The sequence below is a fragment of the Macaca fascicularis genome, chromosome 17 (genome assembly GCF_037993035.2).
Source record: "Macaca fascicularis isolate 582-1 chromosome 17, T2T-MFA8v1.1".
NCBI classification, from domain to species: Eukaryota; Metazoa; Chordata; class Mammalia; order Primates; family Cercopithecidae; genus Macaca; species Macaca fascicularis.
Window position 1 is genome coordinate 5,025,342 of NC_088391.1, and position 26,484 is coordinate 5,051,825.

The 26,484-nt window shown below is 37.9% G+C and overlaps 1 protein-coding gene across 1 annotated transcript in view; it reads left to right on the top strand.

The window, feature by feature from the left end:
• Positions 1-26,484, top strand: part of RNF17 (ring finger protein 17) — a 113,020-nt gene that overhangs the window by 53,286 nt on the left and 33,250 nt on the right. The window contains exons 17-23 of the mRNA XM_005585492.4: positions 6,984-7,137; positions 11,658-11,773; positions 13,031-13,151; positions 21,203-21,323; positions 22,901-23,128; positions 23,800-23,950; positions 24,108-24,226. Of these exons, the coding sequence (XP_005585549.3) occupies positions 6,984-7,137; positions 11,658-11,773; positions 13,031-13,151; positions 21,203-21,323; positions 22,901-23,128; positions 23,800-23,950; positions 24,108-24,226 (1,010 nt within the window). The remainder of the gene's footprint in view (positions 1-6,983; positions 7,138-11,657; positions 11,774-13,030; positions 13,152-21,202; positions 21,324-22,900; positions 23,129-23,799; positions 23,951-24,107; positions 24,227-26,484) is intronic.

Sequence of the window (26,484 nt, forward strand, 5' to 3'; positions counted from 1 at the left end):
ATCTTGCAAACTAAAGCTATACTCATTGAACAACAACATATTTCTTCCTGCTTCCAACCTCTGGCCAGCACAATATTACTTCTGCGTTTTTATGAATTTTACTGTGTTAGATACCTTGTATAAGTGGACTCAGGCAGCATTTGTTTTTCTGTGACTGGCTTATTTTACTTATAATAATGTCCTAAAGATTCATCCATGTTGGCCGGGCGCGGTGGCTCAAGCCTGTAATCTCAGCACTTTGGGAGGCCGAGACGGGCGGATCACGAGGTCAGGAGATCGAGACTATCCTGGCTAACCCGGTGAAACCCCGTCTCTACTAAAAAATACAAAAAACTAGCCGGGCGAGGCAGCGGGCACCTGTAGTCCCAGCTACTCGGGAGGCTGAGGCAGGAGAATGGCGTAAACCCGGGAGGCGGAGCTTGCAGTGAGCTGAGATCCGGCCACTGCACTCCCGCCTGGGCGACAAAGTGAGACTCCGTCTCAAAAAAAAAAAAAAAAAAAAAAAAAGATTCATCCATGTTATAAGCATTGATAGAATTTCCTGTTTTAAGGCTGCATAATACTTTTTTTATGTATATACTACATGTTAAAAATCCCTTCATTTGTCAGTGAACATTTGGATTGTCTGCTGTAATGAACATGGATATTGCAAATGTTATAGTATTAGGTTTTGCTTCCCTTCTTGTTTCCTTTTTGTGTTTATCTTGTAGACTATTTTTTATCGTTAACATGGAGATTACATATAACATCCTAAAGTTATAACAATCCAATGTGAGTTAATCGAACATAATTTTAACTTCACGAAAAACTGTACTTCTCTGCAGCTGTTTTTCCAGTATTTTTGATGTCACAAATTAATCTCTATACTCTGTGTGCTCAATAACATAGATTTGTAATTTATACATTTGTCTTTTAAATCCTGTAGAAAATAAAGTAGAATTATAAACCAAAATTGCAATAATACTGACTTTCCCATTTACCCATGTATTTACCTTAACCAGAGATCTTAATATCCTCATGTGACTTTGAGGTACTGTCTAGTGTCCTCTCATTGCAACCTGAAGGACTTCCATTACCGTTTCTTACAGGGCAGGTCTAGTGGTAATAGAGTCCCTCAACCCTTGTTTATCTGGGACTGTCTTAATTTTTCTCATATTTTTGAAGGCTAGTTTTGCCAAATGTATAATTTTCAGTTGACAGGTTGTTTTTTTCTTTGGTACATCATATATCTCTCTCTCTTCCCATTTCCTTCTGGCTGGCTTCCAAGATTTCTTTTTTGTCTTTTTTTTTTTTTTTTTTTTTTGAGACAGAGTCTTGCTGTCTTGCCCAGACTGGAGGCACTAGCACGATCTCTGCTCACTGCAGTCTCTGCCTCCTGGGTTCAATTGATTCTCCTGCCCCAGCCTCCCTAGTAGCTGGGATTACAGGTGCGCACCTCCATGCCTGGCTAATTTTTATATTTTTAGTATAGACAGGGTTTCTTTTTTTTTTTTTTTTTTTTTTTTTTGAGACAGAGTCTTGCTGTCTTGCCCAGACTGGAGGCACTAGCACGATCTCTGCTCACTGCAGTCTCTGCCTCCTGGGTTCAATTGATTCTCCTGCCCCAGCCTCCCTAGTAGCTGGGATTACAGGTGCGCACCTCCATGCCTGGCTAATTTTTATATTTTTAGTATAGACAGGGTTTCACCATGTTAGCCAGGCTGGTCTAGAACTCCTGACCTCAGATGATCTGCCTGCCTTGGCCTCCCAAAGTGCTGAGATTATAGGCATAAGCCACTGCACCTGGCCTTTTTTTTTTTTGGAGATGGAGTTTTGCTCTGTCACCCAGGCTAGAGTACAGTGGTGTGATCTTGGCTCACTGCAACCTCTGCCTCCCAGGTTCAAGCAATTCTCATGTGTAAGCCTCCTGAGTAGCGGGGACTACAGGTGCCCACCACCATGCCCGGTTAATTTTTGTATTTTCAGTGGAGATAGGGTTTGGCTATGTTGGCCAAGCTGATCTCAAGCTCCTGACCTCAAGTGATCGCCCACCTCGGCCTCCCAAAGTGCTGGGATTACAATCATGAGCCCCCGCTCCCGGCCTGGCCTCCAAGATTTCTAATATGAGAGATTGACTTATAATCTTCTTGAGTCTCTTTGTATAAGACATGTTGCATCTCTTTTGCTGCGTTCCAGATTTTCTTTTTGGCTTTGCCTTTTTAGAGTTTGATTATGTGTCTTGGTGTATGACTCTTTGGGTTTATCCTATTTGGAGTCTAATAGTGTCTTAGTTCCCTGGAGCTGCTATAACAAATTACTATTAATTGGGTAGCTTAAACAACAGAATTTATTGTCAACAGTTTTGGAGTCTAGAAGTATGAGATCAGTTTGTCAGAAGAGTTGATTTCTTTTGAGGGGTGTGAGGGAAAATCCATTTCATCTCTGTGCTTCAGATTTTGGTGGTTTGCTGGCAATCTTTTGTGGACCTTGGCCTTTGCTGTATCACCCTGATCTCTCCCTTCATCTTCACATGGAGTTCTTCTTGTATATTTGTCTCTGTACCCGAATTTTGCCATTTTTATAAAGATATTAATCATATTGAATTGGGGCCTATCTTAATGACCTCATTTTAACATGATTATAAGGACCCTATATCCAAATAAGGTCATATTTGAGACACTGGAGCTTATAGCTCTCCGGCATATCTTTGAGGGAAGATACAAATCAACTCCTAACATTAGACTTCTTGGGTTGGTAGATTCATGTCTTTCTTTAAATTGGGGACATTTAATGCCATTTTAAAAAATAATTTTTTGCCTGTTTGTCTCTCTCTTCCTTCTGTGACTTCCATAATGTCTGTGTTGGTTCACTTGAGTCCCTTAGGCTTTGTTCACTTCTCTCCATTCTTTTTCTTTCTGCTTCTCAGACTCGATATGTAAATTTTCCTGTCTTCAAGTTCACTGATTATTTTTCTTCTTTTCACTCAATGCTGCTTTTGAACCCCTCTACTGAATTTTTTCTCCTTAGTTATTATACTTTTGAGCTCCAGAATTTCCTTTTTATAATTTGTATCACTTGTTGATATTCTCATTTTATTCATATATCATTTCCCCAAATTTCTTTAGTTCTTTGTTTTCCCTTAGCCCTTTTAACATATTTAAGACAGTTGAGTAGTTTTGATTCGCCTTTTTTTTTTCTGGTTGCACATGTCTGCATCTTCTTTATTAAAAGATATTTCAGAAAATATTGAAGCAGCTTCCTTGTCATCTCGTGCCAAGAAAGTTAAGGACATGGACACACATGTGGAGTTTAGGAGTGGAGGTTTAATATGCAGAAGAAAAAGAAGGGAGAACAGCTCTGTCTCTAGTGAGAGAGAGAGGGGCTTCTGAAAGGGAAAGACTGGCTGTCGGTGGATGTGCCGGATTTTATAGGCAGGTTTAAGGAGGTCATGTCTGATTACATAGGGCCCACAGATTGGTTCAGTCAGGTTTGATGTTTACCTAGCATGCCAGAAAGACTGGCCACCCTACCCTAATCTTATAATGCAAATGGACTTACCACTCGACTGGCACCATCTTGCGTGCTCCTTACTGTACATGTGGCTGACAAGGAGAGAAGGGAGGATGGAGCCACCATTTTAAACAGGTTTGGCACAACTGCTGGTATCTGTGTCTGCAGCTCAATTTTACAGGCTGCTGTTTCTTAGAAAATGATTTGGGGGCTGCTTTTCACTAAACAGGAAAACCTTGCTGAGGACTCCTTCCTGTATTCTCACTATCTGCCTAAGCAATTTCTTTTTTGTTGTTTTTGTTTTTGTTTTTGTTTTTTTTTTGAGATGGAGTCTTGCTGTGTCACCCTGGCTGAGTGCAGTGGCACGATCTTGGCTCACTGCAACCTTCACCTCCCAGGTTCAAGCAATTCTCCTGCCTCAGCCTCCCGAGTAGCTGGGATTACATGCGTGCACCACCACACCTGACTAATGTTGTATTTTTAGTAGAGATGGGGTTTCGCCATGTTGGCCAGGCTGGTCTCAAACTTCTGACCTCAGGTGATCCACCCGCCTGGGCCTCCCAAAGTGCTGGGATTTTAGGCATCAGCTACTGCACCTAGCCTCAGTAATTTCTTTTTAACTCCTATATCAATATGAAATGAAACCTAAAGGATCATGAATGTAAAATGAAGTGACAGAGGTCCCTGATGCAGTGACACACAAACTCCTGATATCAGTCAGTACCTGCAAGCCCTATTCAGTCCCCTTTCAGGATTACTGCTTACTTCTGGTTTTCAGTGAGGTCAGGAATTCTTGACACTTTGTGTCTGATCTTTACAGTTAGTTTCATGCTTTCATATGTTTTCATGTTAATGTCCTTTCATTTCAACTTTAAGAACTTATAGAATTTCTTGTAAGGCAGGTATAGTGGTGATGAACTCCCATAGCTCTTGTTTGGGATTAAAAGAGTTGTGCTTTTTTTAAAAAAAAAAAACAAACAGAAAACAAAAAAATGGAGTCTGGCTCTGTCGCCCACTCTGGAGTGCAGTGGCATGATCTCAGCTCACTGCAACCTCCACCTCCCAGGTTCAAGCAATTCTCCTGCCTCAGCCTCCCAAGTAGCTGGGATTATAGGTATCTGCCACCACGCCAGGGTAATTTTTGTATTTTTAATAAAGACGGAGTCTTACCATGTTGCTGGTCTTGAACTCCTGACCTCGTGATCTGCCCACCTCGGCCTCCCAAAGTGCTGGGATTACAGGTGTGAGCCACCACGCCCGGCCAAGAGAGTTGTTTTAAAAGCTGTAGTAGTTAATTTGTTTTGGTACTTTTCCAAACTGTTTCAAAGACCGTTGTTCCTTGTCATGTGTGATCACTGAAGTCCATTGTTTCTTTGGCTTGTGTTCAGCTAATGATTGACAGAGTTTCTTGAATGTCAGGAGCTGAAACAAACAAGAGACAGAGAAAGAGGAAGGTGCCTCTTTCCTAGACTTTGCAGACTAGCTCTTTGGTGGGCATTTCTTCGCCATTTAGATAGGCTGAGCCTAGGAGTCAGCCTGAGGTCAAAGTTAAAGTCTTTTCATTTCTTTTCTGGGCATGCATCTTGTCAGGGCAGACATGTGGCTTTGTAAACTCTACCATATATATGACTGCTTTTGAATGTCCTAATTTTGTAAAGATTCTCACCCCAGATTCTCCTCCTGGCCTTAGTATGTTTCTATTAATAAACTCCCCTTCCAAGCAGCTGCACTTATGCTCCCCTTTGCCAGTTTTACAAGTGGTCCCTACAATTCTTCCTGCCTGTGTTCTAAGTTATGTGAAGCAAAAACTAACTGTTTGCATCAGTCATGTAGGTATCTCCCAGACTTAGGATACATATACCCAGTAATTTGCATATAAGTTCTGGTCTGTTCCTTCTGATTCAAGGGAGGGAACTGAGAACTAGATTGCCACTGCTTAAGACCAGGACCATTGTCATTCTGGGAAGAGGGTAGGGTGAGGGCGAGTAAAAATACCACAAAACTTTCCTGCCGTTTAGAAAATTGCTTTTACTTCATTAGGCTTCTTGGTTACTATAAACTTTGGATTGCTTTCTAGAGATCTGATCTAATAAAGTTGGTTAAGACACTTTCTCATTTTTTCAATGTTTCTGTATTGGAACAAGAACTTAAAGCTTCCTAATCTGCTATTTTGTTGGCGTCATTCCTCTGCTGAATTTTTAAGTGTTCACCCTGGCGTACCTGTTACTGGAAGAATTTGTATAATAGCTACTTAGAAATGAAAGTTAAAAGAAAAGTAGTTTTAGAGTAATTTAAATGAAATAAGATAGGGATTCAGAAAATTTTCACTTTCATCATTATACTCACAAGAAAAAATTCATTTTTTCCATTGAAATGGATTTCAGAATATTTTTAACATTAATAATTGGTATTTGAAGAAATAAACTTATAATCCTTGATTTTTTTGGTAGTATAGGAAACTTTAGAAACTATTTTTTGATTATACCAGATAGCATCATTTAATAAAAGTCTGTATTACTAAAGAATGCAGTCATTCCACAAACCCTACTGAATTATTGTTGATTTAAGGAAGAATTATCAATTCACATTAAGATGGATGGTTGATAATAAACTGGATATTCATATAATGCCAAAGTAGCTCCACATAAATTCTTAAGACTTGGTTATTACAAGGGCGTAAACAGAACTACACATCGAGAGGGGTCAAGATCATCACTGCAATCAGTAAATGAATTTTAGCATATTAGTAGTCATTAAGTATTAGGCCTTGATGTGTTGCAACCTGAGTGAGAAAAAGCCACCTATGACACAGTCTAGCCAAAAAGATTTGCCTTGGATCCATCAAACCCTTAGTAGTAACTTTCAGCCTTTTGAAAATTCAGCAGATAGACCTTACTCCATGGAGGAATAAGCTAAATAGCAGCATGAGGATATAACCACATAAATCCGTAAGGTATGGGGCATTCTGCAGAAAAATTAGCTGACTGTCTTCAACAAGACATGTTCATTAAAAGTAGAGGACTGTGCTAGATTATAAAAGAGTTATGGAGATAACAGTCAGAAGCAGTATATAATCTTAGTTTGTAATGGGTTTGGATCAGTTAAGGAAAACTAAATGTGACCTAGAAATACTAGTTACTGAAACAGAAAAAGTGAGAAATGATAGAAAAATGTAAGTGATTGTGTATGTGGTAAAGTCTAGTTTTGGTAAAAACAAATATACAGGGAGTGTGTGTGTGTATGTATAGAAAAATGTCTTGAAGAATATATACACTAAGTTATCTGGCAGAATGTGACTTTATTTTTATGTCTGTACTAATTTTCTATACTGGTTCTGCAATACAATTTTGTAAAATAAATTACATAACACAATTGATAGATTTACATTCAAGTTTTAATGTTTTATAATTTCAGTGACAGTGCTTGTAATTCATTCAACACTTAACATTTTAAGTTTCTGTGAAATGACAGTGCTTTATCCCTTTATTTGCTAGATAGAGGGCCTGGATTTTTTATTTCTGTTAAAGACAATCGAGGAATTCTATAAAAATGAAGCTGGAGAAAATCTGGAAATCCTCTGTCCAGTTCAAGATCAAGTCTGTGTAGCTAAATTCGAAGATGGAATTTGGTACCGAGCAAAAGTTATCGGTAGGAGAATGCATGCTGTTTCTACAGGGAAATGTTATACTTCAAAACTAATATCATTTGAGTTGGTACCAGTTCAGTCTTGGAAGTAATATTATTTGATCTTACCATTTGCTCTGTCATCTCTCTTTAGAAAGCTAGTGATAATGTTGAAAGGTGAATTTATCTCCTGAGATTTTGTTTGACTTGACTAGAACTTAACCATTGGGAATCTTGCTGGAAAAGTAGTATAGATAGAACAAAGCAACAGAAATTAATTATTCAAAAACCGGTGAACTCTAGCTTCATGTTGACTGTTTGTCTGTCCCATGCTATTTTGATTGTCAAGGTACAAATTAAAGGTAAGTCCTTTGTGTCCTTTCTGCTTCCCTTCAATTTTAATATATTCTTCTTTCCTGGGAATTATTGACCGAACTACTAGTTTTCTTGGTGTATTTTTTCTACTTTTTATACATCCTCCTTAAGTAATTGATTCAACTTATGAAATAATGGGAAGAATAAAAAGTGGGATTGAAGACAGAAGATTTATGAAAATGGAGGTATTAGCAACAAAAATAGTAAAGTTAATTATTCCCCCGCATTGACTAAGACAGAACATTACAGACTAAGCTTTTGTGGGTTATTAAATTAGATATACCATAGGCAGTTTAACCCATTGTGTTGTTTATTTTACATTCTTTCTAGTTTGTAAATATGTCTTTTTATTATTGAAAGGGTGAAAGGCTGGGTGTGGTGGCTCATACCTGTAAATCCCAGTACTTTGGGAGGCTGAGGTGGGCAGATCGCTTGAGGTCAAGCGTTCGAGACTAGCCTGGCCAACATGGCAAAACCCCGTCTGTACTAAAAATAAAAAGTTAGCCAGGCGTGGTGGTGTGTGCTTGTAAGCCCAGCTACTCAGGAGACTGAGACACGAGAATCACTTGGTCCCGGGAGGCGGAGGTTGCAGTGAGCCAGGATTGCGCCATTGTGCCACTGTACTCCAGCCTGGGTGACAGAGCAAGACTCTGTCTCAAAAAAAAAGGCCGGGTGCGATGGCTCATGCTTATAATCCCAGCTCTTTGGGAGGCCAAGGCGGGCGGATCACCTGAGGTTGGGAGTTCAAGACCAGCCTGACCAACATGGAGAAACCTCGTGTCTACTAAAAATACAAAATTAGCTGGGCGTGGTGGTGCATGCCTGTAATCCCAGCTGCTTAGGAGGCTGAGGCAGGAGAATCACTTGAACCCAGGAGGCAGAGGTTGCAGTGAGCCAAGATTGTGCCATTGTACTCCAGCCTGGGCAACAAGAACGAAACTCTGTCTCAAGGAAAAAAAAAAAAGAGAAGTCGCCCAGCTAATTTTTTGTGTTTTCAGTAGAGACAGGATTTTGCCACGTTAGTTGGGCTGGTCTCAAACTCCTGACTTCAAGTGATCTGCCCGCCTCAGTCTCCCACTCCCAAAGGATTGGGATTACAGGCGTGAGCCACTGTGCTCGACAATTTTTTTTAATTTAATTTGATACTGTTTAAAATGTTTTTTCCATTATTAAGGTAATCTAAGATCTTTACAAGTTTCTCCTAATATATAATCAGTTCTGTTTTTGTCAAAACTATTCTTGCAACCTGAATTTTCTATCCTTCATTTGTCACCATTGATTTTAATTTTGTTAGTGGTTAGTGACTTGAACTAAAAATTTTCAAATGTGGTTCTTATGAATGTCTTAGTCTGTTTTGTGCTGGTGTAATAAAATACTACAGACTGGGTAGTTTATAAACAATAGAAATTTATTTCTCAGTTCTAGAGTCTAAAAAGTCTAAGATCAAGGCACTGTTTTGTTGAGGGCTTAGTCTCTGTTTCCGAGATGATGCCTTGTTGCTGCATCCTCCAGAGCGGACGGATGCTGTGTCCTCTGATGCCAGAGGTTCGAAAAAGGAAGGCAAGCTCCCTTCACCACGCCCTTTTATAAGGGCACCTAATCCTATTTATGAGGGCAGAGCCCTCATGACTCAGTCACCTCCCAGGTACTGCTGCATTAGGGATCAAGTTTCAACATGAATTTTGGAGACAAAAACGTTCCAACGATTGCAATGAAGATACCACTGTATAGTTTGGTAAATATCTTTGGAGCAGACAAAGGCATTTTTCATGACACTAAGGACTTCGCAACTGCTTTTCAAATTAGGATTATTGGCTTGAAAATGTTAACTATTTGGTGAACAATAAGGCCTCTGAAATCTTTGAGTAGTAACATTTGGGGAAGATGGAGTGTCCATGGTGCTCATTCTGCTGCTTCTTCATTTCTGTTAGCACCACTTTTGGGGATACTAATAGAAATGTATGTGTGATTTGTGTGGTCCATTTTCCTGTATCTTCTGTGGCCCTGTTGAACTCCACCTTGAAGATGATACTTGTTTTGGTGAATAGTAGCTCTTTTGCTTTTTATCTGCCTAATTTAAAAGTTAATGCTAAAAGACACACTCCACTTCCCTCCTCGAAGGCAATTACTTTTCATTCTTTCAGCTATTTTGTTGTTTACTTGTGTTCCTTCTTTTACTAATATGTAATACTTCACTTGACACTTCAATTTTAGATATTACCTGTTATTCTGTCAGACAAGTTTTGGATCTCCATAGCCCTTTTGTCCTCCTTTTTCTCTTTTCTATAGTTATATCACAATTTTTCATTAAATTCGTACTCTGTGTAAATAAAGCCATAAAGTATACTTCGTTTAATTCTATTGTGAGTTCATATTTCACTTTATTTTCTTTTAATTTGTAAGTGTATTTTTAGTAGTTCAAAACTATTTTCCATATGATTAGACTCTTCAGATGAATGTTAGTATGATTTTTTTTTTTTTTCTTAAAGCATGAAAACATCCTTTTTGAGACGGTCTTACTCTGTCATCCAGGCCAGAGTGCAGTGGAACATGATCATGGCTCACTGCAACCTCTGCTTCCTGGGCTCAAGCAATCCTCCCACCTCAACCCCCAGGTTAACCGGGGCTACAGGCACTTGCCACCACGCCTGGCTAATTTATATATATATTTTTGTAGAGATGGGGTCAAACTCCTAGGCTCAAGTGATCCTTCTGCCTCTGCCTCCCAAAGCACTGAGATTACAGGTGTGAGCCATCACATGTAGCCAGAAACATCCTGTATCTTCTCCAGTTGGGCTGCTTACCCCCTAGGCTTACTACACATTTTTTATTCTTGATATTTATTTCAGTTGGCCATAGGCCATATACTTCATTGTTCTCCAGTATTGGATCCCTTGTTTTCTGGATGCCATGTTTACCTCTTCAGTTTAATTCCCTTTTTCGCATGGAGCCATCTTCCCATAGTTTCTCCAGAGAACATAAATGGGGAAATTTGAGACCTTCCATGCCTGACTCTGTTCTTATTTGATAATTTAGATAAAACAATAACATTCTTTAAATTACTTTCCATATCCATCTATTTGTTTAAAACTACATTTCCATTCAGAGACTTTAGGAAGAGTAAGAATCTAATAGCATTGGTAGAATTGAGAACATCCTTCTAGCAAGGGGATTCCAGTGGAAGTGGGGAGAGATTACCCTCTCTTTTGGCTTTATAATAACATGTATCTTCTCAATTATCATGGATATCCCCTACCATAGGGCCTGTGTTTGAAGTGTCATCTTGAGTGAGTGCCAGTGCTGTGTCACTTGCTTCTACTTCTGCCAAGGAGCAGAGAATACTGGACTTTTTTCCATATTGAAATGATATATACTGTGTTAGTCTTTAACTTCGAAAACCATGTATTTTGAGTATTTTCAAAAAGGTTAGTGTGTGATGTCTTTTTAAAAACTTCTCTGTGTTTGAAACTTCCAGAGACGACTTTAAAGTATAGAGAGTAGACTGATATAGAGGTCTCTCTCTACTTGTTTTTTTGCAATATGCCCCAAGTACAATATTTTCTCAAAATTTCACAGATATTGTTATATGAATGAATCTTTAGTTTGTTGAATCTTTTGCCTTGTTTGATCACCTATTTTGACTGACAATAAACATGTATTAAGTGTTTACCTTGTACCTTTTGCTTTTTAAATCCTTCAAAAACATCTCATGAAATTAGATTATATTGGTATACCCATTTTGCAGATGAAGTAATGAGGCTTAGAGAGAAAAAATAACTTGCTCAGGGTAATATCTTAGAGATATTAATTAGCTTGCTTTAGGTCACATAGAATTTTAGTGATGGAGCTAGTGTTGTAAACTGGTCAGACTGACTCAAAGCCTAATTCTTAACTTTTAAGTCATACCACCTGCCATATGATTTTGTTATCCTAATTTTGGCTATCCTTTGTATATTTAAAACATACTAGTTTTTCATTCTTGCAAGTCTGCATTATGGATGATTTCAAGGTTCACATATTTGAAATTTTTTTACATTTTAAAAAGTATTAAGTTTGTATATTGAAGCTAAAAGTATTCTAATCCCGTTGGCTATAAACCAGTCGAAATTTTTCTAGATAATTCTGTTTCCTTTCCAAGTTTGTAATTTCTAATTTCATAATTTTTCAAGGATTGCCTGGACATCAGGAAGTTGAAGTTAAATATGTGGACTTTGGTAATACTGCAAAAATAACAATTAAAGACGTGCGTAAAATAAAGGATGAGTTTCTGACTGCCCCAGAGAAGGTAATCTGTTATTTCTAGGGCCAGAATATCAGCACAAATATGGAAGTCTTTTTAGAAGCTGTTGTCACCATAGAAATGTTAACTACCATTTTTGTCTAGTTTCTGATACAGGGACTGTAGATAAATGTTGCTATGGTTACTACTGAAGAAATAGTATGTATATCATGGCAAATAAGCATATTAAACATTAATTTGGTGTATTTGTGTCTTAAATACTTGTTGGCAGCTTTTAATATATCATTTTGAGATCATATATTGTGGTAAGAGTCATGTTCATGATATATCAAGTTAAAAATGCTTATCTCAGAAGTACTTCTACTGTGATCACATTTATGCCTAAGTATATATGTGTATACAATAGGGAAGCCTGGGAGAATATGTAAAAAACTGAACCTTGTTTATCTCTGGGGAGTAGTAGTATTCTGAAAGAAGGATGAGAAGGGGCCTTATTTTCTAATTTATATACTGTCTGTTGTGTGAGTTGTTTTTAAGCTGTGTTTTTCATTTTAGGAAATGTGTAGTATTATAGAAAAACATTTTAAAATACAAATGAGCAGGCCGGGCACAGTGGCTCATGCCTGTAATCCCAGCACTTTGGGAGGCTGAGGGCGGGGAGATCATGAGCTCAGGAATTCGAGACTAGCCTGGCCAACATGATGAAACCCCGTCTCTACTAAAAAGATACAAAAAATTAGCCGGGTGTGGTGGCGTGTGCCTGTAATCCCAGTTACTTGGGAGGCTGAGGCAGGAGAATTGCTTGAACCCGGGAGGCGGAGGTTACAGTAAGCCGAGATCACGCCTTTGCACTCCAGCTTGGGTGACAGGGCGAGACTCGGTCTCAAAAAAAAAAAAAAAAATTACAATGAGCAAAAGGGAGAATCACTCAGAATCATTGTTCAATATTTTTGTTATCTATACTTTCAGATGCATCTTTTGTGCTTTCAGCAGTTATAAAATCAGACTATAAATTATCCTGTAACCTTCCTTTTACAAGTAATTAATGTATCATAAGTGTCTATAATGAATGCTTGTTATTCCAGTATGTGAATGTGCAACAGTTCATTCAGCCACTCTGCTTTCAGTGATTTGTGTTTATAAAGTACTTTTACAGACATCTTCACACATGATTTGATTATTTCTAATATGTATTAAATTCAGACGTAAAGATTAGTTTTGTACACACTTAAATAAAACTTGAATTCTAAAGTAGGTAGAAATTAAATTTTTTTCTTAATGGTGAAACTTTGTCTGACCCAGGCAATTAAATGTAAGTTGGCCTACATTGAACCATATAAAAGGACAATGCAGTGGTCCAAAGAAGCTAAAGAAAAATTTGAAGACAAGGCTCAAGATAAATTTATGACATGTTCAATTATCAGTAAGTTCCATTTTTACTTGCTATGTAATCACATATGATTTTAAATAACATGAATAACATTTGTCAAATCTTAGAATAAATTCAGTGTGCCATCAGTAGTAGTGGTGAGAGATAAGATTTGTTGAGTATTAGGTACAATGGAATTATATCTTTTGTGGACTCTAAAGTCATCAGGACAAAAATCACCATAAAAGATCAAGTCACCCTTGACATGGCCCCTTGAAGGCCCTAAAGCCAGGAATTAGCTTCTTTTATTTGTTTGCATTTTTGTTAGGACTCTGTCCGTGTCCTTGACATAGTGGATGCTAACGTTTAATATCCAGGAAAGTGAGGGGAGGTGGGACATGATTGACAAATAGCTTTTCTTTGCCTCGCTGGCTTAAGCGAATTCGACTGTGGGTTCTCAGCATAATTTGAAAAAAGTTATTCCTTTTTTGGAGCAGTTGGGCCCAAAATAGAGTCTGACCACTAGCCCACAATTTTCTAACATAACAAGTTGTGAAAATCAACAGTTCAGTAGCAAAATTGGTTCTGAATTGGCATGAGGCTATATATAGTCTTTATCTCGTTTGTAGTGAATATTCTTATTTTACTTCAAGGTAATGTTTGTTTATGGGCTGCTGCCCCAGACTCTGCTGGGGGTATTAGATACACATACAGGATAGGTGCCAAGTAGCTTTTCTTGTTAGAAGAATTTTGAATTCTGAAACATGCCTGGCCCCAAGGGTTTTAGATAGGGGGATTGGGAATCTGGTTTGGTTTTTTTGTTTTTTGAGACAGGGTTTCATTTTGTCACCCAAGCTGTAGTACAATGATGTGAACAATGCCTCACTGCAGCCTCAACCTCCAGGGCTCAAGTGATCCTCCTGCCTTAGCCTCCCATGTAGCTGGGACCACAGGCACATGCCACTATGGCCAGCTAAGTTTTAAATATTTTTTGTAGAGATGAGATCTTACTTCGTTGCTCAGGCCAGTCTCGAACTTGTGGGCTCAAGCAATCCTCCCTTCTTGGCCTCCCAAAGTGCTGGGATTACAGGTGTGAGCCACTCTGCCTGACCAGGAATCTGTTTTTCATCTGATATTTTGATCAGTTCCAAAGCTGTAACACACACTGGCTGGGTTGGGCTTAATGAATAGTAGTGCAGGATGTATGAGACCATGTTTACTTAGCATAGATGTGTAGGACTTTCAGGGGTAGTTTTTACTGTATTCATGTCTTTCTTTTATCGTAAGACTATTGGACTATTCACTGTGAGGAAACTGGAGTTTAGAAAGTCATAACCTAGAAATGATAGTATTATCTCTGATAACTTATTTACTTCAGAGCAAGAAATTGTTCTAAAGAAATAGTGTCATTTAAGAGGAATGTGATTATACAGACTGTATCTTAGGCTATAGAAGTTTTCTATCTAGCTTCTCTGAAATAAACAAATGAATTAGTCCTTGAACAGTCCCTACTGATTTTGAAGTAACTTTAACCTGAGAGACCCATAGGTGGTTCACATCACAGGACTCTGTGCAGACAACCCCCAGTACCAGTCCAGGACCAGGTAGACTCTCTGGGTGGCTAGATCTAGAAAGAGACAACAATCCCTGTAGTTCAGCTCACAGGAAGCCACATCCATAGGAAAAGGGGAAGAGTACTGCATCAAGGGAACACCCTGTGAGACAAAAAAATCTGAACAACAATCTTCAGCCTTAGACTTTCCCTCTGAGAGAACCTATCCAAATGAGAAAGAACCAGAAAACCAACCCTAGTAATATGACAAGGCTCTTCAACAGCCCCTCAAAATCACATTAGTTCAGCAGCAGTGGATCCAAACCAAGAAGTAGTCCCTGATTTACCTGAAAAATAATTCAGAAGGTTATTAAGCTAATCAGGAGAGAAGGCGAAACCCAATGCAAGGAAATCCAAAAAACAATGTAAGAAGTGAAAGGAGAAATATTCAGGGAAATAGCTTAAAACAATAAAAAATTCAGGAAGCTTTGGACACACTTTTAGAAATGCGAAATGTTCTGGAAAGTCTCAGCAATGGAACAAGTAGAAGAAAGAAATTCAGAGCTTGAAAACAAGGTCTTCGAATTAACCCAATCCAACAGAGACAAGGAAAAAAGAATAAGAAAATAAGAGCAAAGCCTTCAAGAAGTCTGGGATTATGTTAAACGACCAAACCATAGAATTCTCTTCTTCCTCAGGAAAACATATTTAGGGAAAGAATTGAGGAAAACTTCCCCAGCCTTGCTAGAGACCTAGACATCCAAATGCAAGAAGTGCAAAGCTTGGAAAACATATTTGGGGGAATAATCAAGGAAAACTTCCCAGGCCTTGCTAGAGACCTAGACATCCAAATACAAGAAGCATGAAGACCTGGGAAATTCATCACAAAAAGATCTTTGCCTAGACACATTGTCATCAGGTTATCCAAAGTTAAGGATCTGAAGAGCTGTGAGAAGCACTAGGTAACCTATAAAGGAAAACCTATCAGATTACCAGCAGGTTTATCAGCAGAAACCCTACAAGCTGGAAGGGATTGGGTCCCTATCTTCAACCTCCTCAAACAAAACAATTTATCAGCCAAAAATTTTCTTTCCAGTGAAACTAAGCATCATATATGAAGGAAAGATACAGTCTTTTTCAGACAAATAAAGGCTGAGACAATTTGCCATTACCAAGCCACCACTGCAAGAACTGCTAAAATTTTGGAGCTCTAAATCTTGAAACAAATCCTGGAAACACATCAAAACTGAATCTCTTCAGAGCATAAATCACACCAGACCTGTAAAACAGAAATACAAGTTAAAAGGCAAAAACAAAAAAAACCAAAGTACACAGGCAACAAAGATCACCATGAATGCAATGGTACTCATATTTTAATGTTAACATTGAATGTGAATGACCTAAATGCTCATGCTCACATAAGAGACACAGAACCACAGAATAGATAAGAACTCACCAATCAACCATCTCCTGCCTTCAGGAGACTCACATAACACGTAAGGACTCACATAAACTTGAACTAAAGGGATGGGAAAAGGCATTTCATGCAAATAGACACCAAAAACAAGCAAGGGTAGTTATTCTTATATCAGACGAAACAAAGCAATGGCAGTTGAAGGAGACAGAGAGGAACATTGTATAATGGTAAACGGCCTTGTCCAACAGGAAAATATCATACTTTTAAATATATATGCACCTAACACTGGAGCTTCCAAATTTATAAGACAATTACTAATAGACCTAAGAAATGAGATAGACAGCAACACAATAATAGTAGGGGACTTCAGTATTCCACTGACATTATTAGACAGGTCATCAAGACAGTCAACAAAGAATGGATTAAAGCTATACCTTGGAACAAATGGACTTAACAGATATATACGGAACATTTCATCTAACAACCATAAAATACCCATTCTGTTCAACAGCGTATGGAAATTTCTAAGACCATATGACCTCAATAAATTTAAGAAAATTGAAATTATATCAAGCACTGTCTCAGACCACAGTGGAAGAAAACTGGAAATCAAAAGGAACCTTCGAAACCATGCAAATACATGGAAATTAACCTGCTCCTGAATGAGCATTGGATCAAAAACAAAATCAAGATGGAAATTAAAAATTTCTTCAAACTGAATGACATAATGACACAACCTATCAAAACCTCTGGGTTACAGCAAAGGCAGGTGCTGAGAGGAACGTTCCTAGCCCTAAATACATACATCAAAAAGACTGAAAGAGCATAAACTGACACTCTAAGGTCACATCTCAAGGACTAGAGAAACAAGAACAAACCAAACCTAAACCTGTCAGAAGAAATAACTAAGGTCAGAGCAGAACTAAATGAAATTGATTGAAACAAACAAAAATACAAAAGATAAACAAAAAACTGGTTATTTGAAAAGGTAAATAAAATTGATAGACCATTAGCAAGATTAACCAAGAAGATGAGAGAAAATCCAAATAACCTCACTAACAAACGAAGCAGGAGATATTACAACGGACACCACTGAAATACAAAAGATCATTCAAGGCTACTATGAACACTTTTATGCACCTAAACTAGAAAACCCAGAAGAGATGGATAAATTCTGGAAAAATACAACCCTCCTAGCTTAAATCAGGAGGAATTAGATATCCTGAACAGACCAACCCCAAGCAGCAAGATTGAAATGGTAATTTAAAAATTACCAACAAAAAAAAGTTCAGGACCAGATGGATTCACAGCAGAATTCTACCAGACAATCAAAGAATTGGTACTAATCCTTTTGACACTATTCCACAAGATAGAGAAAGAAGGAACCTTCCGTAATTCATTCTATGAAGCCAGCATTACCCTAATACCAAAGCCGGGAAGGGCACAACCAAGAAAGAAAACTATAGACTGATATCCTTCATGAACATAGGTGTTAAAATCCTTAACAAAATAGTAGCTAACCGAATCCAACAACATATCAATAAAGTAATCCATGATCCAGTGAGTTTCATACCAGGGATGCAGGGATGTAACATATGCAAGTCAATAAATGTGATACACCATGTAAACAGAATTAAAAACAAAAATCACATGATCTCAATAGATGCAGAAAAAGCATTCAACAAAATCCAGCATCCCTTTATGCTTAAAACTCTCAGGAATTCGGCGTACAAGGGACATACCTTAATGTATTAAAAGCCATCTATGACAAACCTACAGCCGACGTAATATTGAATGGGGAAAAGTTGAAAGCATTCCCTCTGAGAAGTGGAACTAGACAAGGATGCCCACTCTTACCTCTCCTCTTCAACATAGTATTGGAAGTCCTAGCCACAGCAGTCAGACAAGAGAAAGAAATAAAGGGCATCCAAATCGGTAAAGAAAAAGTTAAACTGTCACTGTTTGCTGATGATACGATCGTTTACCTTGAAAACTCTAAGGACTCCTCAAGAAAGCTCCTAGAACTGATAAAATAATTCATCGAAGTTTCCAGATACAAAATAAATGTACACAAATCAGTAGCTCTTCTGTACCCCAACAGCAACCAAGCGGAGAATCAAATCAAGAACTCAACCCGTTTTACAATAGCTGCAAAAAAATAAAAAACTTAGGAATATAACAAACCAAGAAGTCAAGACTGGAAAACTACAAAATACTGCTGAAAGAACTCATAGAGGACACAAACAAATGGAAACACATCCCATGGATGTGTAGAATCAATATTGGATGGGTAGAATCCATCTGATTCTACCATATTCCAATGGTACCCATATTAATGGGTAGAATCAATATTGTGAAAATGAACATACTGTCAAAAGCAATCTACAAATTCAATGCAATCTCCATCAAAATACCACCATCATTCTTCACAGAATTAGAAAAACAATTCTAAAATTCATATGGAACCAAAAAAGAGCCCACATAACCAAAGCAAGACTAAGCAAAAAGAACAAATTTGGAGGCATTACAATACCTGATTTCAAACTATGCTATAAGGCCATAGTCACCAAAACAGTGTGGTACTGGTACAAAAATAGGCACATAGACCAATGAAACAGAATAGAGAACCCAGAAATAAACCCGAATACTTACAGCCACTGATCTTTGACAAGGCAAACAAAAACATAAAGTGGGGAAAGGACACCCTTTTCAACAAATGATGCTAGGATAATTGGCTAGCCTCAGTAAGAGAATGAAACTGGATCCTCATCTCTCACCTTATATGAAAATCAACTCAAGACTGATTAAAGACTGAAATCTAAGAATGGAAATATAAAAATTCTAGAAGATACCATTGGAAAAACCCTTCTAGACATTGGGTTAGGCAAGGATTTCATAACCAAGAACCCGAAAGCAAATGCAATAAAAGCAAACATACATAGCTGGGACCTAATTGAACTAAAGAGCTTTTGCACGGCAAAAGGAATAGTCAGCAGAGTAAACAGACAACCCACAGAGTGGGAGAAAATCTTCACAATCTATGCATCTGACAAAGGACTAATATCCAGAATCTACAATGACCTCAAATCAGTAAGAAAAAGACAATTTCATCAAAAAGTGGGCTAAGGACATGGATAGACAATTCTCCAAAGAAGATATACAAATGACCAAAAAGGTACGAAAAAATGCTCAACATCGCTAATGATCAGGGAAATGCAAATCAAAACTACAATGCGATGCCCCCTCACTCCTGCAAAAATGGCCATAATAAAAAAATCAGAAAACAGTTGATATGTGGGTGGGGTGAACAGGGAACACTTCTACACTGCTGGTGGGATTGTAAACTAGTACAGCTGCTATGGAAAACTGTGGAGATTCCTTAAAGAACTAAAAGTAGAACTACCATTTGATCCAGCCTTCCCACTGCTAGGTATCTACCCAGAGGAAAAGAAGTCATTATTCAAAAAAGACACTTGCACACGCATGTTTATAGCAGCACAATTCACAATTGCAAAATCGTGGAACCAACCCAAATGCCCATCGATCAATGAGTGGATAAAGAAACTGTGAGAGAGATATATATATATATATATATATATACACACACACACACACACACACACGAATGTGAATGATGGAATACTACTGCACAGCCATAAAAAGGAATGAATTAACAGCATTTGCAGTGACTTGGATGAGATTGGAGACTGTTATTTTAAGTGAAATAACTCAGGAATGGAAAACCAATAATCATACATTCTCACTGATATGTGGGAGCTAAGCTATGAGGAGGCAAAGGAATGGACTTTGGGGACTTGAGGGTAAAGTGGGAGGGGTGTGAAGGATAAAAGACTACAAATATGGTGCAGTATATACTGTTTGGGTGATGGGTGCACCAGAATCTCACAAATCACCACTAAAGAACTTATTCATTTAGCCAAATACCACCTGTACCCCTATAACTTAATGGAAAAAAAATTTAAAAACCTTTTAAATGTATACTGTTATAACTCTTATAACTTGGTTAATATAGAATGTTGCTGTTGGTAATGGTTATCTTTTTATTTAGAATCATTCTGACTAGCAGCTACCAGCTGGAAAGGCATAGGCATATACGGATCTCAGTGCATTTTTTAGATATGTTTTCTAAAGAAATTTCTATCATATTTCAGATACTTATTGACCAATGTCCCTGTGCAGTGTACCATAAATAAGTAAACACACATGAGACGCAAGCCTTACACTCATTTAACTTCCAGTCTAGTTTAAGAAATAGATCTGATAAACAAAAAGAATTAAAAGTTAGATAGTTTGTCCTAAAAAACACAGGGACAGCAAAAAGTTCTAGTTAATTGAGGGCTCTAGATTGAGTTTTTCTTGTTTTAAACTTTGCGCCATTTTTATAAAAGCTGTAAACCTTTGCAGATGATCACTGGCCTGAGTTAACTTTCATTCACCTTGGTCCTCCTGGAACTTGGTTGAGTTCCATAAAAACAATTAAGAATACAACAGAACACTTCTTCAAATGAATGTATTTATATTTTTCTGAATCTAAAAGCTTTGAACTGATTTCTTTATATAATGGCACACAGTAACCTAAAATAAAATGTTCACTAATTTGTATATGTTACAGATAACACTGACAATTCATTTATATCTGCAAAATGCTACTTTAACTCCTAGCCACTATGACGTTATTCTACAAGAAATGTCATGTATGCAAATGAAAGAAATTAAGTTTCCAATTTTTTAAAAATTGCCTCATTTAGGCCGGGTGCAGTGGCTCAGGCCTGTAATCCCAGCACTTTGGGAGGCCAAGGTGGGTAGATCATTTGAGGTCAGGAGTTCGAGACCAGCCTGGCCAACATGGTGAAACCCCGTCTCTACTAAAAATACAAAAAAAAAAATGAGCTGGGCGTGGTGGCACATGTCTGTAGTCCCAGCAACTCGGGAGGCTGAGATAGGAGAATCACTTGAATCCAGGAGGCCGAGGTTGCAGTGAGCCGAGATTGCACCACTGCACTCCAGCCTGGGTGACAGACTAAGACTCTGTCTCCAAAAAAAAAAAAAAAAAAGCCTCATTTTGTATATTTTGTGACATCTTTCTTTCCCCAAATTTTCTTAATGGTTTCACAGAAATTCTGGAAGATAATGTGCTCTTAGTTGAGCTGTTTGATTCTCTTGGTGTTCCTGAAATGACAACTACCAGTATTAATGACCAGCTAGTCAAAGAGGGCCTAGCATCTTATGAAATAGGGTAAGTAGATATGTAAACTTTCATTGTTAGTTCATGTTCATATGTAACATTGTAATTGCAAGAAGGGAAACTGGCATATCGTTCCCCATTGGAGATGTGCTTAGACTGTAGACCTGGGAATTTTCCCTGTCCTGGACCAGAAAAAATAGAAAATAATTGAAGTCATTAATCTAATGAGGACTAGAGTGACTTTTCCCTCCATTACTAAGAAACTCAGAAACCAAGAGAAAGGCTCCTTGAGAATGCTTCTAAGGAAAGGAGACTGGTGTCTTATTTCTGCTTAGGAAGCCCCTTGTGACTGATTGAGAAAAGAATTCGGAAGAGAAATGGTAGGATGGAGAATAAGCGTAGTGGTAGAGTAGCTTACATTTCCATTTGTAGAAATGTTAATTTTCCGGGATTCAAGTGGATACTTGGAATGATAACCAGGCTTGGGCCATTGTGCTAATACTTACCCCAGACAGGCTCGTGGTTAGGGTGACCCCAGAAGCAGAAGAGTAGAGTGGTAGCAAGGACAGGTGGGAGGGTTTTGAGGTCAAGACAAAGAATTCTTCCACAGTAGGGACTTGTGTAGTGGGAGTGGCCCTGGAGGAGGCTGAGGTGGGCGGATCACTTAAGAAGAGTTTGAGACCAACCTGTCCAATATGTTGTAACCGTCTCTACTGAAAATACAAAGATTAGCTGGGCATGGTGGCGTGCACCTATAGTCCCAGCTACTTGGGAGGCTGAGGCAGAAAAATCACTTGAACCCGGGAGGCGGAGGTTGCAGTGAGCTGAGATTGTGCCACTGCACTCCAGCCTGGGTGACAGAGCGAGACTCTGTCTTAAAAAGAAAAAAGAAAGCCAGTATTCCGATAGCACCCACACGTGATGCCTGTCAGCATAAGCCAAAGAAGTAGTGACACCCCATAGAGGCCTGCCGTGACTCATACTAGTGTTAATGATCTGTGGCCATGCTTTCCTGCTCACTCTCATGCTGGAGGAGCTAGAATCAGTAGCTTTTCCACTATAGGTCTCAAATGAGAGCGGAAAAGAAATGAGAATAAACATTCAAATTAATGTTGGTCTGGGCTGGGCACAGTGGCTCACGCCTGAAATCCCATCACTTTGGGAGGCTGAGGCAGGCAGATCATGAGGTCAGGAGTTGGAGACCATCCTGGCCAATATGGTGAAACTCTGCCTCTACTAAAAATACAAAAAATTAATGGGGCATGGTGGCGGGTGCCTATAATCCCAGCTACTTGGGAGGCTGAGGCAGGAGAACTGCTTGAACCCGGGAGGTGGAGGCTGCAGTGAGCCAAGATCATCTCACTACACTTCAGCCTGGGTGACAGAGTGAGACTCCATTTAAAAAAAAAATTTTTTTTTTGGACTGAATCTTCTCCTTTCTTTTTAAAGTCAGGGTTATTGAAGTATAACTTATGTACAGTAAAAAGTTACCCGTTTTAGGTCCACAGTTAAATGAATTTTGACAAAAATAGTCATGTAAGCATCATCACAGTCGAGATATAGACCTGAGCAAATGCAAACAAATATTTTGCATACAATTCTTTTCATTAACTTTTGTTGTTTTTCAGGTACATCCTGAAAGATAATTCTCAAAAGCATATCGAAGTTTGGGATCCTTCTCCAGAAGAAATTATTTCAAATGAAGTACACAATTTAAACCCTGTGTCTGCAAAATCTCTCCCTAATGAGAATTTTCAGTCACTTTATAATAAGGAATTGCCTGTGCATATCTGTAATGTAATATCTCCTGAGAAGATTTATGTTCAGTGGTTGTTAACTGAAAACTTACTTAATAGGTATATATATTATATATAAGGAAAATATTGCAAATGATTTTATTCTTTATACTGTTTCAAATATCTAGAAGTCATAAATATAGATTTTACAAGCAAAATTATTTTAAGTTGTCTCTCAGCTAGTTAGAAGTATGAAAATAGGATATCTGTTGGCTTATTTCCCCTGTATTAGAATTTATTCATTCTACAAATACTTACTGAGGACCTACTTTATGACAACCAGTATTGTAAGTGTTAGGGATACCCTGGTATAAAACATAGACAAATCTTTGTTGTCATGTAACTTCAACTCTAGTAGAGGGAGAGAGAGTGAACAAATAAAATTTTTAGTGTGGCAGATGGTGATAAGGGAAATAGAAAAAATGAAATATTTGGGGAGGAAGGCACTTTTAGGAAGGTCAAAGAAGACCTCAGAGACAGCGACATTTGAAACGGGCCTCAAAGAAGGAGGGAGGGAGGTAAGCCACATGAGTGTCTGAGGGAAGTTTCTCTCAGGCAGAAGGAAAAGCTAGTTCAAAAACCTGAGGAAGAAATACACTTGTACATTCAAGGAAAAGCAAGGTGTCCAGCTTGGCTGGAGTGGAATGAGCAAGTGGGGATAGTAGAAAACATGTAGCCAGAGAATTATATACGAAAAGGTTTGGAAAGTTAAATATTTTTTATCTCTGTAGTTTAGAAGAAAAGATGATAGCTGCCTATGAAAACTCAAAATGGGAACCTGTTAAATGGGAAAATGATATGCACTGTGCTGTTAAGATCCAAGATAAAAATCAGTGGCGAAGAGGCCAGATCATCAGAATGGTTACAGACACATTGGTAGAGGTAAATTGCAGAGTTAAAAGTATAATTGTGAAGGTGAATGCATTTTTTATTTTTTTCCCCCAGAGTTAAAACAGTTTTCATTGAGTGTTTCAGTTTGCCAAAAAAATATTTCCAAGTGTTGTTTGTCTGTAGACTTAAAAAGTTATTATTTTCTTAGGTCTTGCTGTATGACGTGGGTGTTGAACTAGTAGTGAATGTTGACTGTTTAAGAAAACTTCAAGAAAATCTAAAGACAATGGGAAGACTCTCTTTGGAATGTTCTCTGGTAGACATAAGGTAGTTTTTAGCTCAGTAATTTTCTCATTATTTTAAATATTATTTTTAGATGGGTTCCTGTCAGTTTTAATTTTGCTAAGATATTCTGGAATTTTCCTAAAATCTAGTTAATTTTGGACTTTAAGAGGGGAAGAGAAAAGTTGGGAGCACATAAATTTAGTGGCATTAAGAAATAAGAGATTGGTGAGTGTGAAAGTATCGAGATAGAAATCAAACTGTTGAATATTAAAAAATTTTACTTTGAGGAACAACAAACACAAAAATAAATTGTATAAGTTTAAAATTGCATAGAAAGCTAAAAATATGTAAATTACCAAAAAGTCAATTTGTAAAGGATTCTGGGAAAATGACAGAACAGTTTGTCTGCTGGAATCCCACTATAAAAACAGCAACTTGGATAGTGAAACAGAAGACTACAGAGTCAATATCTACAGCAAAATCAGATGACAAGTTACTTCTGTGAGCCCTCAAATATTAGCAGGTGGGGTACACCATGAACCAGGACCTTTATAGTATCAACATTTGCATGGGAGGATTTGGAAGCAAGGCAGACTAGGATTCCAACAGCTCTGAGAATAGGAATCGGCAATGGTATTTCACTAGTTATGCAGGCCGATCTGAGAACAGCAGCCAAAACTAATGGATAAGGCAGGACGCAGTTCTTATCTGAATGCAAGAAAGAGGTCTGTAAATGTGCAGACCTTTCTATCCCATGATACTGGAGTCTTTTTAGCCACATAACCTCTTAAAAGTAAACTGAAACTCCTTTCCATGACCCCACACTGAGAAGAAATTGCTGGTAATAGAGTTCAATTTGAGCAAGATAAGCAGTGAAGCAAAGAAAAGAAACAATCTAGAAGAAAGGAGGGGAAAGGCCAGGTGAGGTGGCTCACACCTGTAATCCCAGCACTTTGGAACACCAAGGCAGGAAGATCACTTGAGGCCAGAGTTCAAGGCTGCAGTGAGCTATGATTGTGCTACTACATTCCAGCCTGACACAGTGGTTTTTTAACCTGTTTTTTAACCTAAATACAGAATTTTACAGTTATTCCTGCCACATTTCTTCTAATTGGTTTTGAAGCTCAGATATTTGATTTTGTTATTCCATGTCTAGGCTGCCCCGTCTAATGTTGTATTATCTGTAAATTTGAAAGCGTACCTCTGTCAGAGTTGTAGTCTACAGTTTATGAGCTAACTCCAACTAATATGCACTTGGCCTGCAGAATGTTTTTTGAACTTTGACATATTAACTGTTTAAAAAACTAGTAAATTTCACATAAAAATTTGAGTTTCTTTTATTGGCAAAAATTGGATATCTAGCCTCTAAGGTAATAATATTACCAAAAATAACTGGCCTTCCCCCAGAGGTTCAGAACAGTTGTTAACTTTTGTTAAATAAATCCTGGCTGCTATTCACGATAGAATACTAGATAAAATTGTACATATTGGAAACAGTTCTATCATTAAGTCTACTGGCAGATTGTTTGCTATTGCTTTGATACCACAGTTACCCAAATCACTTGGGGTAGCTTGTAGTTCTAGACCAGGGTGTCCAATCTTTTGGTTTCTCTGGGCCACGTTGGAAGAAGAATTATTGTCTTGGGCCACACATAAAATACACTGACAGTAATAATAGCTGATGAGCTAAAAAAAATTGCGAAAAAATGTCATAATGTTTTTAAAAAGTTTATGAATTTGTGTTGGGCTGCATTCAAAGCTGTCCTGGGCCACGTGCAGGCTGGACAAGCTTGTTTTAGATTGTCTCAAATTTGATCACTGACTTGAAGCCAATTGCATGTTATTTGGCTAAAAGACATATGCACATACACACACTTAGATATACATATATGTGCAGGCTTTTCAGGCATGGATTATAAATAGGAATATTAAAAATCTGTTTACCAATAAAGCCAAAAGATCCCAAAGACCCTTTCAACATTATTATAAAAACTTTAATGAACCTTTAAGAAATTAAAATACTGGTTTATCTAGCTTACTTATATCTTATCTGCAAGGATCTCATGAGAGAACTCCAGATACACTATACAATATACCTTAACATTTATTGTCTACTAGGATAGGCATTGTATGATGTGCTTTACGTGTGTTAGTTTAGTTCTCACAATAGTACCGACGTGGAACTATTATCATCTCCATATTACAATTGAAGAAACTTCATGATGAGAAATTAAGTACCTTATCCAAAGTTATTTATATAAATCTAGCATTGGTTTGATTTATCTGTTTTGAAACCTGAT